Source organism: Cetorhinus maximus, chromosome 3 (assembly GCF_964194155.1).
Source record: "Cetorhinus maximus chromosome 3, sCetMax3.hap1.1, whole genome shotgun sequence".
NCBI lineage: Eukaryota > Metazoa > Chordata > Chondrichthyes > Lamniformes > Cetorhinidae > Cetorhinus > Cetorhinus maximus.
The window spans coordinates 104,764,903-104,776,904 of NC_135881.1; the positions used below are offsets into that span (position 1 = coordinate 104,764,903).

The 12,002-nt window shown below is 41.5% G+C and overlaps 1 protein-coding gene across 8 annotated transcripts in view; it reads right to left on the reverse strand.

The window, feature by feature from the left end:
* Nucleotides 1-12,002, reverse strand: part of ica1 (islet cell autoantigen 1) — a 223,194-nt gene that overhangs the window by 140,047 nt on the left and 71,145 nt on the right. For 7 of the 8 annotated variants that reach the window (XM_078538804.1, XM_078538800.1, XM_078538803.1 and 4 more), the window contains one exon: nucleotides 1,855-1,980. The exons of the other annotated variant lie outside the window; for it this stretch is intronic. In XM_078538804.1, the coding sequence (XP_078394930.1) occupies nucleotides 1,855-1,980 (126 nt within the window). The remainder of the gene's footprint in view (nucleotides 1-1,854; nucleotides 1,981-12,002) is intronic. 8 annotated transcript variants of the gene reach the window in all.

A 12,002-nucleotide genomic window follows, 5' to 3' on the forward strand; every position in this document is an offset into this window, starting at 1 on the left:
TTTTACGGCTATTGTTCAATTTGTTCAGAAATGCTTCTTTAAATTTTCACTTTCAGTTCTTGCTTTCCATTACTGCATGTAGACTCTGATACATGGGTCAACACACCAACATCTATAGTAAGTACATATGCTGGGTCATGGAACTGGATTTATTCAATCATTCAAATAACTCAAAAATAAGGTGAGGACTTTGGACTGTAGTGGGAGTATTTGCAGCAGAATAAGGCCCCTAGTGTAATTACTATTCTTTAAAGGGAGTAACTAATGAGCTTAATCTAAAGGGAAGTCATGGCAGCAGACCTTGCACCCTTGATATGCTCCTCCTGCGCTATGTGGGAAGTCATGGACATGGAAGGTCATGGAAGTCAACAGTGTCCCTGGACCATAAGTGCAGGAAGTGTGTCCAGCTGCAGCTACTGGCTAACCGCATTTCCAAGCTGGAGCTGCGGTTGGATTCACTGTGGAGCATCTGCAATGCTGAGATTGTTGTGGACAGCATGTTCAGTGAGGTGGTCGCACCGCAGGTAAAGACCGAAGGGCTATAGTGATAGGGGATTCAACAGTAAGAGGAACAGACAAGCATTTCTGCAGCCGCATGAGACTCCAGGATGGTATGTTGCCTCCCTGATGCCAAGGTCAAGGATGTCTCAGAGAGGCTGCAGGGCATTCTGAAGGGGGACGGTGAACAGCCAGTGGTCATGGTACATATTGCTACCAACAACATAGGTAAAAAAAGAGATGAGGTCCTACAAGCTGAATGTAGGGAGTTAGGACTTAAATTAAAAAGTAGGACCTTAAAGGTAGTAATCTCAGGATTACTTCCAGTGCCACGTGCTAGTGAGAGTAGAAATAACAGAATATATCAGATGAATACATGGCTGAAGAAATGGTGCAGTGGAGAGGGATTCAGATTCCTGGGACATTGGGACCGGTTCTGGGGAAGGTGGGACCAGTACAAACAGGACAAAAGTGGAAGGCAAATAAAAAAAGGGAGTAACAAATGGGTTCATGGTGCAAAATAAAGCTAAGATGACTAACAAGGTTAAAAAGACAAGTCTAAAGACATTTAATGTGTGGAGCATTCGCAAAGTACGCCGTATGAGGAAAGATTGATTCGACTGGGCCTGTTTTCATTAGAGTTTAGAAGAATGAGAGGGGATCTGATTGAAACATACAAAATTCTAGCAGGGCTATACAGACTGGATGCAGGGAGGATGTTTCCCCTGCTTGGGGAGTCTAGAACCAGGGACCACAGTCTCAGGATACAGGGCAGGCCATTTAAGACTGAGATGAGGAAATATTTCTTCACTCCTGGGGAATTCTCTACCACAGAAGGCTGTGGAGTCCAGGTCACTGAGTGTATTCAAGAAAGAAATTGATAAATTTTTGGATATTTAAGCATGAAGGAGCATGGAGAGAAAGCGGAAATATGGCGTTGAGATAGAGGATCAGCCATGATCATATTGAATGGTAGAGCAGGCTCGCAGGGCTGAATGGCCTACTCCTGCTCCTAGTTTTTAACTCAAAAGTTCAACAAATTTAAGTTTCAGTACAACTGCAGTCAACATGACTGCTGAACATTCAAAACTACTTTGGATCAATAGCAGTCTGATCCTGGATCAAATGTAGCATACTGCAGACTTATTTGTCCTTGTCAGATAGCAGAGATGTTTGGAAATGTGCAGAGGAAGGGTAAAAATAATATTTAGTTTGTTTCACCTCAAAATAATATTTCCAAACATTTCCAAAAATGTTATTTCAGACTGGTTTTGATTTTTCACTTGTTTATAACAACTATCAGTAAAGTAGACAAATTAATCATAGGAACAAAGAACAAGTTAAAAAAGTTCTAACCTGATACGTTGCTAAAATATGAGAAAGAAGATTGCATCGACTTGCTCCAAGAAGGTCGACTTTCTGGCACACATCATTCTTTAGTTTGTCAAAGTGAATCTTTGTGTGGCGAACTTGGCCTTGGACCTTAAATTATGAAGAAATGACCTAATTATGCAGCGATTGAACACAGTTCTCGGAGCGAGAAGCACAAGTAAAAGGTGAAAATCAAAATATTTCACTATATGATTAAACTATTGTTTATCAAAACCAATTACACAGACTTATCAGGAGGTTTGTTCTTACAAACCAGGATCTCTGTTCACAATCAGATGTCAAACTTTGTTTGCTGTCTGAATACTGGAAGAATATCTGCATTCTACAAAGTGGCATTAGTTTAACAAATTTTATCCCTGTTCTCATTGGAAACTAATTTATAAGTTTATAACAGCTCAAATCTTTTTTTAAAAAACTACCCTTGGCAGAGTTCTTCGCTGGTTCCCACAAGCTTGTAATAAAGATTGATTGTACTACAGATTAGTGTTCATATAGCAGAGGGCAAAAAAAAGTCATTTCATGCCTTTATGACCTCTTTTGCACCAAAGACAACTCAATAATAGGGCAAGGGTTTATTCCTGAAACACCAACTGACTCGTGCTTTCTCAATGGATGTTGCCTTACCTACCCAATGTCTCCAATGTTTTCCATTTTTGTTTCAGATTAATAGCATTTGCAGTATTTTGTTTTTTGTTAAAATCATTTTATTAATTGGGTGTTTGTAGAGTTCAGGAAATAATCATTAAGTATATACAAAAGGAAATGCATGGGAAGGGAAAGAGCAGATTTAGAATAAAGCATAGACGAGGGGAACATTTTGCATTGGAACTCTCTTCCAAGTTGCCTGATTCTTGTGGCAAAATACTTTATGAAGCACCTAACACAACCTACAAAACACTTCACATTTGCTAGGATGGCTATAGTGTCTGAATGCCAGTTATAAACAAAAAGGCAGACCGACAATAAAAAGACCATAAGCAAGTGCTTTAATTACACTCAAGATCCTTATTTTAATGAAAACGACTATAAATTGCAGCATCTCTGAGACTGAAGGTTGGTGCACTGTGTGAATGATTAATCTTTTTGGCAATCATAAGAATTTCTAGATATTCTATGTTTAACCTGTTCACTTTGTTCCTCTGATCTAACAGTGATAGGTCCAGGAAGGCATAAATGGAAAGTTCAGGCTTCCCATGTGGGCACAGGTGTCCAATGGAAAGCATGATTGGAGACATTGTAAAGAAAATATTATTCTGCAGACAAGTTTAATTGGCTTCCTGTACATGTTGCAAATTTTTAATCTTTATCATGTTACAAATCTTAGTTCTAGTAATAAACCACATTTCAGTTGTGTTACAGACAGGGTCAGAAGAGAATTGAAATCCTTGTACCCTTTCCCTTGCTAACCATAATCAGTGGGCAGAATTTTGCCCTTGGTGGGGGTGTTTGGCAGGGGCAGGCGGGGACGGTCGGGAAGCTGACTGCAGCCCGTGATCGGGACCAGATCACGATTTCACGCTGGCAGACCCGAGCATCCACATCAGCGCTGCCTGTGCAGGGGGTGCGTGGGTGGGGCGGAGAGGATGAGTGGGCCAAGTGCGAACTTCGTGCATGCGCACAAGTGTGTGCATCATAATCTCCCTGAGGCACAGAGCTGCCTCAGGAAGATGAAGCGATTTTTTTTTTTAAAAATGAAGAAAATAAAAATGTCATAAAACATGTCCCCTCATGAGACTCTGTCTCATGAGCAGGGACATGTTATTAATTAAATTTTAAAACTTTTTTTTATTTTTATTTGCTCTTGGAAACCCCATGCCACCCGTGAATGAGGTTTCCAAGAAAACGCAAAGGCCGCTTGGCCTTTTCGCCTGCCCGCCAACCGTTAGGTTGGACGGGCAGCGAAAAATTTACATTAATTGATTATTTAATGGCCTTAACAGGCCTTTTATTTGTCGACAGGCCTGCTGCTGACTCTGGCGCGTGCCCACTGACCGAACTATCGCATAACTGCGTGTTGACGTTGGCACGCTCGGCAGACGTCAACGCACGTCATTTCACTTTCGAGTGGGTCAGACGCACGCCTGCCCACCAAGCGAAAATTTCCGCCCAGAGTGTTTTTTTGAAAAGGAAGGTGTGTGTGTTTCTTAGGCCCTGGAGTATGTACGGTTAACTTCAATAATAGCTACAAGCTTTCATGGGTTTAAATAAAGAGGATTACCTACTCACCTGAAAGTCCAAACGCTACCTCACTCACGCACACACTTGAGAAACGATACAGTTCAAGAGAATAGTGCACTTTTACAGGTTGCAAACAAAAGAATAGTTCATAGTTCATGTTTGGCTTGTCGTAGGAAGAACAGTTGCTGCGGGCTCATTGAAGGCAGTACTTTCACTTTAAAAGGGTAGTTAGGGTGGGTTCAATAGCTGGAGTTCTATATCAGGATTATTGCAGGACTCCCTCAAAAAAAAATATTCAGCAGGTGGATGTTAGTCACTTGTAGTTTTTCTTACCAGGAGATCAAGTTTCTTTACAGGTGGACTTAGAATAGTAATCAGGCTGGGAGACTTTTAAGGTGTAGCAGTCTTCAGGGTTAAAAAGGTATAGGTGTTACAGCCTTTTTTCACAGCTGTATTCTGCAGCGGGTGTTCTTTGAAGACTGCCTAGGTTCTCTTTGGCTCTTGGGATAATAGATTTGTTATCTGCACCCTGTTTCAGTCACATCATGGCTAGTTTCAATGCCTTCCATTGGCTTCAATCCATTATGTGTACAAAGTGATTGATACACAATGGTGAAATGATTGATAACCCATCAACATACCAGCTACGATTAGCTCACAGGAAGATCTTATTTGATATTCCACCCTCACAGCCCGCATGTCTGGCAGCCATTGTTTGCTAGGTCTCTTCCATTGAACGGTTAAGGATTGTCCCTTTGTACCTGAGGAAACCATTTGCATTTGAGAACTTCCCAGAAGCATTTTCAGACATGAGTTAATCCTTTGTCTGTGCAGAAATTGCACAAGACACCTGAGGCTAGACAGCCGTCTTAGCCACCTTGCTGGTGTCCATTTTTAAATAAAAGACAGTTCCAAAAATATATATATTTAATGCAATCCATGTTTAAAGATATGAATAGAATATGCCATCACTGGTCATGGCAGTAAAGAAAGCAAGGTGGCACCCAAAAAGATGTACATGAGATGGGCATATCCATGTACAATAGGCAGCTTATTATATGATAGTGGATTTCCTGTGCTGTTGCGCTAAGTTGCATAACTGCATTAGAAGGGATATGACTGCTAAAACATGTAATGTACAACTTTGCTGCTATGATAGGGCTGTGTCACTAAGTCCACAAGTCCAATAAAAGTGGAATTTGGTGAGTGAACTGTGCTGGGTGAAGTCAATGAATCAGGATTTAATTGCTCTTCCAAGCTGTAAATCAGCACCTAGGGTAAAAAGCCTAGCTTTTCCTATAGTTTTTTTCTAGTTTCTTTTTTCCTAGTTTAAAAATAAGTGCTAAGATAAATCATACGCGATAAACATTTTACCTCCTGCGTTGCTTAATGTATTTTCTGTTGATGTAATAGCTTCTGTGTACATTCTAAAGGCTTTCAGTCTTTTAAAAAAAAACTACTGGATTAAATTTGTACCTGAGCCACTCAACTGGGGAAAACCTAAGGAGAATTAACTTGTCTACGATTAAGTGTACAGAAAATAGTGCAGCACCAAAGATAATTTTCTGTCTTTATGCTGCTTGTACAGAGCCTTAATGAGAAATTCAGTTGCATGTACATTCTATTGACAGGCGAGGCTCTCTACTGACAGTAGAAAGTTGATAAATTACCTCGGAGATATGATGTGCCAGTCATAAGTACGCACATACATATCTTTTTCATTATATCAATTTATAGATACAGGTTACACAATGGCAAAGTAATTCAAGGAGTTTTATGCTTATGTTAGAGATTTGAATTAAAGTTACTTATAAATTGTTGCTTAAGTACCGGTTCTAATGCCATCAGAAAAAGTAGAGCATATCATTAGGGGTGCTAGGGAATGAGGAAATGAGAGAAGCTCAAAGTAAACATGTCCAAGTTCAATTTAGACAAAATTAGTTCATCTGCTGTCTAACTTTCCAGTATTAATGAGGATGACCATGGAAAAGTCACCATTCAGGCCATTCCCCTCAGCTGGACAAAGTTATTATTTTTAAGAAATACACTGGTAAGCCACCCACAATGGTGGAGAACTTTGAAACAGAAACAACTTGTACAGACAATATCTCAAATAATTTGTCCTTTCTCAAAACATTCAACATTCAAAACTAGAAGTGTTTGTACTGTTTCAATTCAGTCAAAATATTTTTACAAAGCAGATTTAAACATGACAAGACAAAGGACCACATATTTATTATGATCAGTTTTGGGTGATAAATTGATGGTGCGTTTCCAGTGCATGTTGAACGGAGCCCCAAGGCTGCACAGAAATTTGGCCTCGGGCCTCACTGTAATTAGTGGTGAGCTTCCAGAGCCCATTATGCTTCTAGAGCTAGTTAGCCCTTTGACTGGGAGAAGTGTGGATTCTAATCCTTTGCCAGCAGTGACCCTCACGTAAGTGCAAAACAAAAACAGAATTACCTGGAAAAACTCAGCAGGTCTGGCAGCATCGGCGGAGAAGAAAAGAGTTGACGTTTCGAGTCCTCATGACCCTTCAGCAGAACTGAGTAAAGTTAGGAGAGGGGTGAAATATAAGCTGGTTTAAGGTGGGGGGTGGGGTGGGGGAAGAGAAGTTGGTGGGGCGGGGGTGGGGGGGGAGTAGTAGGGACAAGCAAGCAGTGATAGGAGCAGATAATCAAAAGATGTCACAGACAAAGGAACAAAGACGTGTTAAAGGTGGTGATATTATCTAAGAGAATGTGCTAATTAAGAATGGATGGCAGGACACTCAAGGTACAGCTCTAGTCAGGGTGGGGTGGAAAGACTGACAGGGCATTACAGGTATAGATTTAAAAATAATGGAAATAGGTGGGAAAAGAAAAATCTATATAAATTATTGGAAAAAACAAAAGGGAGGGGGAAGAAATGGAAAGGGGGTGGGGATGGACGAGGGAGTTCAAGATCTAAAGTTGTTGAACTCAATATTCAGTCCGGAAGGCTGTAAAGTGCCTAGTCGGAAGATGAGGTGCTGTTCCTCCAGTTTGCGTTGGGCTTCACTGGAACAATGCAGCAAGCCAAGGACAGACATGTGGGCAAGAGAGCAGGGTGGAGTGTTAAAATGGCAAGCGACAGGGAGGTTTGGGTCTTTCTTGCGGACAGACCGCAGGTGTTCTGCAAAGCGGTCGCCCAGTTTACGTTTGGTCTCTCCAATGTAGAGGAGACCGCATTGGGAGCAACGAATGCATTAGACTAAGTTAGGGCAAATGCAAGTGAAACGCTGCTTCACTTGAAAGGAGTGTTTGGGCCCTTGGACGGTGAGGAGTCTACTGCATTCGTTGCTCCCAATGTGGTCTCCTCTACATTGGAGAGATGAAACGTAAACTGGGCGACCGCTTTGCAGAACACCTGCGGTCTGTCCGCAAGAAAGACCCAAACCTCCCTGTCGCTTGCCATTTTAACACTTCACCCTGCTCTCTTGCCCACATGTCTGTCCTTGGCTTGCTGCATTGTTCCAGTGAAGCCCAACGCAAACTGGAGGAACAGCACCTCATCTTCCGACTAGGCACTTTACAGCCTTCCGGACTAGAGCTGTACCTTGAGTGTCCTGCCATCCATTCTTAATTAGCACATTCTCTTAGATAATATCACCACCTTTAACACGTCTTTGTTCCTTTGTCTGTGACATCTTTTGATTATCTGCTCCTATCACTGCTTGCTTGTCCCTACTACCACCCCCCACCCCCAACTTCTCTCCCCCCACCCCACCCCCCACCTTAAACCAGCTTATATTTCACCCCTCTCCTAACTTTACTCAGTTCTGCTGAAGGGTCATGAGGACTCGAAACGTCAACTCTTTTCTTCTCCGCCGATGCTGCCAGACCTGCTGAGTTTTTCCAGGTAATTCTGTTTTTGTTTTGGATTTCCAGTATCCACAGTAGTTTTTTGTTTTTATCTCATGTAAGTGCAGTCTGACACAAGTCATCTCAGGATCTCCACTCCATTCTTCATATGCACAAAGCCAAGAAACCATCTTCTAATAAGCCAGGAATTTAAGGCATACCATGCGATTGCAGACTTGTCTATATTGGGGAAATAGGCTGCAGTCCACACACTAGTCTCAAGGAAAATCAAACATACTTCAAACACAGTGAATGGGACAAGTGAGCTATTGTCAAACATGTTCAACTTAATGACCACCACATCCAATGGTCCAGGACTAAATTTATACACTACGTACTGACATTAAAGACAAGTCAGTGAGGTTATGGAGATCTACCAACACCAAACTGTCCCCGCCGACAGCGGCCTTCTCATCAGTGACACCTGGCTACCCGTACTCAAGAAACACATTATCACCCATCCTACTGTCACCCAATCAGCAGTAAGAATATTAATATGTACTGACCAATTACAAACACAATAGCCTGACCAATCAGCAGTAAGATCCTGCTCATATTCCCATCCCCCACTATATGTATCTACTTTCACTTATTCCATTCATTCCTCCATACAATGGGCGGAGTATACTGCCTGAAATGTTGAGGCCTATCAGTTCTTCCAATTAACTTTTTTAAGGTAACAACTACTCTTTTCTAAGCAAACTTTTACATGATATAACTGTAAATTTGTCTTCCTCAATATGTCTTTGCAAATCAATGACACCCTATAAAAATACTGGTATTCAACTATGGTGTATGTTATTAAACTGCAATGTAATAAATAAACAAATTGGCACATTCTTGGGAAATCAACTGCGTGCAAATCAATTGCTACTACCCTTGTTAAAATTGTACCAGCAGTTACGTTAAAAAGTAGTCTCTCCCTTATACTCTGTGCCTTATATAACAGTCTTTTCATTCCCAAGTCAATGACCCCTTCACTCAGAAGCCTATGGTATGTGTGCAAATAAAAATGAAAGCCTCTAGGTTTACACAGAAAATATTAGATTTTTCTTCTTACTTTGAACAAAAATCCCTTTTTTACATGGGAGGTTTATCAATTAACCTAATGTAAAATGCACTATATAGATGCCAACTAAATGCTATTTCTGTCGACTTCAGTTGGTAATAAGATTTAACGTTCTTTCCACCTTCCTGAGTTAGGATACTTCAAACTGACCTGATATTTAGGCCATGGTTTACACTTCATTCTTAATTGTGTATAAATGTTGACATTGCTGTGCTCCCAAATTGTATGCATCTCTTTTATTCAGGAAAAATTATGTAAAATAAAGATGCTATCAAAATACTCATGGCAAGTACAGGATAAATAAATGTTTTAGCTTTTGGTTCTACACGTGGCTTAAAAACTGGAAGGTGCTTGGTTAAAAAACAACTGCAGGATAAAGCAGGATTCACAAAGTGGTTTTGTTTTTCTACCAAAAGTAACTTGAACAGCAAGACAGAAGGAAAACATATCAAGTAGAATTAAGGATGCAACTGTCTCGTCAATGCAAGTTCATCTACAAATACATGCTAATAGTTTTTAAAAGATGCGAAAGAAACAGATGAAGTGCATTTCAGTCAGCCAGCAGTAGATTTTACAGTACTACAGTTGTACCCCGACTTTATTTCTTTCACTTTCACATCAAGCTTTTTAGTACAGAACTTGAATATTGCTGGAGAGACATGTTGCCAAAGCTTTTTGTCTTGCACTCATCAGATCAAACGCAAAAATACCAAATTTCAAACAATCGGAACAATTTATACTACAGGAAAAAAGGGTGCTGATTGGTTGGCAAGTTGACTCTGATTGTCTGAGATGTTGCCATGGAGAAAGCAATGGGGAACTATGGGCTCCCCAAGCTCTCGGGTAATTAAAAAAGGCAGAAGGCTTGAATATATTCCTTTTTTATGCAAAGAACGGGTCCCTGTGCACGAATGTATTTTGCCTCCGACAACCGTAAATGAGCCACATTAAGAACTCAACTGATCATCTTAAATTGGTTGTTAGTGTAGCTACTAGCGTATTCAGGATTGTTGAGCAAGTGCTGCTCAATTGCAGAATCACATCTAACAGTATTTTTTACTGAGTAAGGTCAACGAAAAATTCCCATGATGCTATTCAAAGAAGAGCAGGCCAATTTTCCTGTTGTCCAGGACAACATTTATCCTTCAACAAAATTCGCAAATAAATTTGCTGGTCAATTATCTCATTGTTGTTTTTGGGGTCTGGCCGTGCACAGAATGACCACCATGTTTGCCTATATTACAACTGTGTCTAGGCTTCAAAAGGTAGCTTATTGCTGTGAAACGCCTTGCAATGTTCTGAGGATGTGTAAGGTGATGACATGTGCAAGCTTTAAATTTCTTTCTTTATGTCACTCGTACAAAGATATAGGCACAAGAGAAATCCAGCAAACTAGCAACTAGATTCCATTAATATACCAAAGTACAAAGCAAAGGTGGAAAATTCTATTTTCTAGCTAACCAATTACAAATTACTTTTTTTAGGCTTGTTAAGCTTGATAAGTTGATAAAATTACCAAGTTATTTATATAGCCATTTGATCTGCACGGGGGTGCTGTGTTTGGCTGCAGTAGAGAGCTTCAGTTGGAGATTGGTGACTGAGGGAGTTTAAGGGTCAAATTAAGGGTTAAATTCTATCTAAAGCCTAGTCTTTCTTTAATTTAGCAGTTAACTAAAAGTTGCTGTTCGGGTTGGAAAAAGGTGAGTTGTAGACTAGAAAGGAGAGGCCAACAAGAGTGGTATAAAAGGGCATGAAAACCTGAGGCCGAGACCAGAGAGGAGGGGCGTACCCCCAGGACCTTCGGGCGGTGGAATTCAAAGTGACATCACGATTCAAAAAGTGACGTGGTACAGGGGAGGCAGCTGATTGGTAAGTAGGGTCAGATGAGTCCTTCTACTTTTTCTACTAATTAAACTGCTGCAGTCCATTAACTTAAACAAAATAAGGTGAGGACTTTGGACTGTAGTAGTAGTGTTTGGAGTGGAATAAGGCCTCTAGCGTAATTAGTATTATTTAAAGGGAGTAACTAATGAACTTAATCTAAAGGGAAGTCATGACAGCAGAGCTTGCACCCTTCCTCCTGCGCTATGTGGGAAGTCATGGACACTTCCAGTGACTCTGGACCATGTGTGCAGGAAATATGTCCAGCTGCAGCTACTGGCTAACTGCATTTTGGAGCTGGAGCTGTGGGTGGATTCACTGTAGAGCTTCTGCAATGCTGAGATTGTCGTGGACAGCACATTCAGTGAGGTGGTCACACCGCAGGTAAAGACTGAACATGCAGAAAGGGGATGGGTGACCACCAGCCAGAATAGAGGAAGTCAGGTAGTGCAGGAGTCCCCTGTAGTCATCCCCCTCACTAACAGATATACCGATTTGGATCCTGTTGGGGTCTGATGACTCCTTAGGGGAAAGCGTCAGGAGCCAGGTCCATGGCACCACGGATGGCTCTGCTGCACAAGAGGGGAGGGAGAAGAGTGGCAGGGGATTCCTACAGATAAGGGGAACAGATAGGCGTTTCTGCGGCTGCAAAAGAGACTCCAGGATGGTATATTGCCTCCCTGGTGCTAGGGTCAAGGATGTCTCAGAGAGGATGCAGGGCAGTCTGAAGGGGGAGGGTGAACAGCCAGTGGTCATGGTACATATTGCTACCAACGACATAGGTAAAAAAAAGAGATGAGGTCCTACAAGCTGAATGTAGGGAGTTAGGACTTAAAAATTAGGACCACAAAGGTAGTAATCTCAGGATTACGACCAGTGCCATATGCTAGCGAGAGTAGAAATAACAGGATATGTTGGATGAATACGTGGCTGAAGAAATGGTGTACAGGGGAGGGATTCAGATTCCTGGGACATTGGGACCGGATCTGGGGAAGGTGGGACCAGTACAAACAGAACGGGTTGCATCTGGGCAGGATGGTGACCAGTGTCCTCAGTGGGGGAGGTGGGGGGAGGGGTGGTGTTTGCTAGTGGGGTTGGGGAGG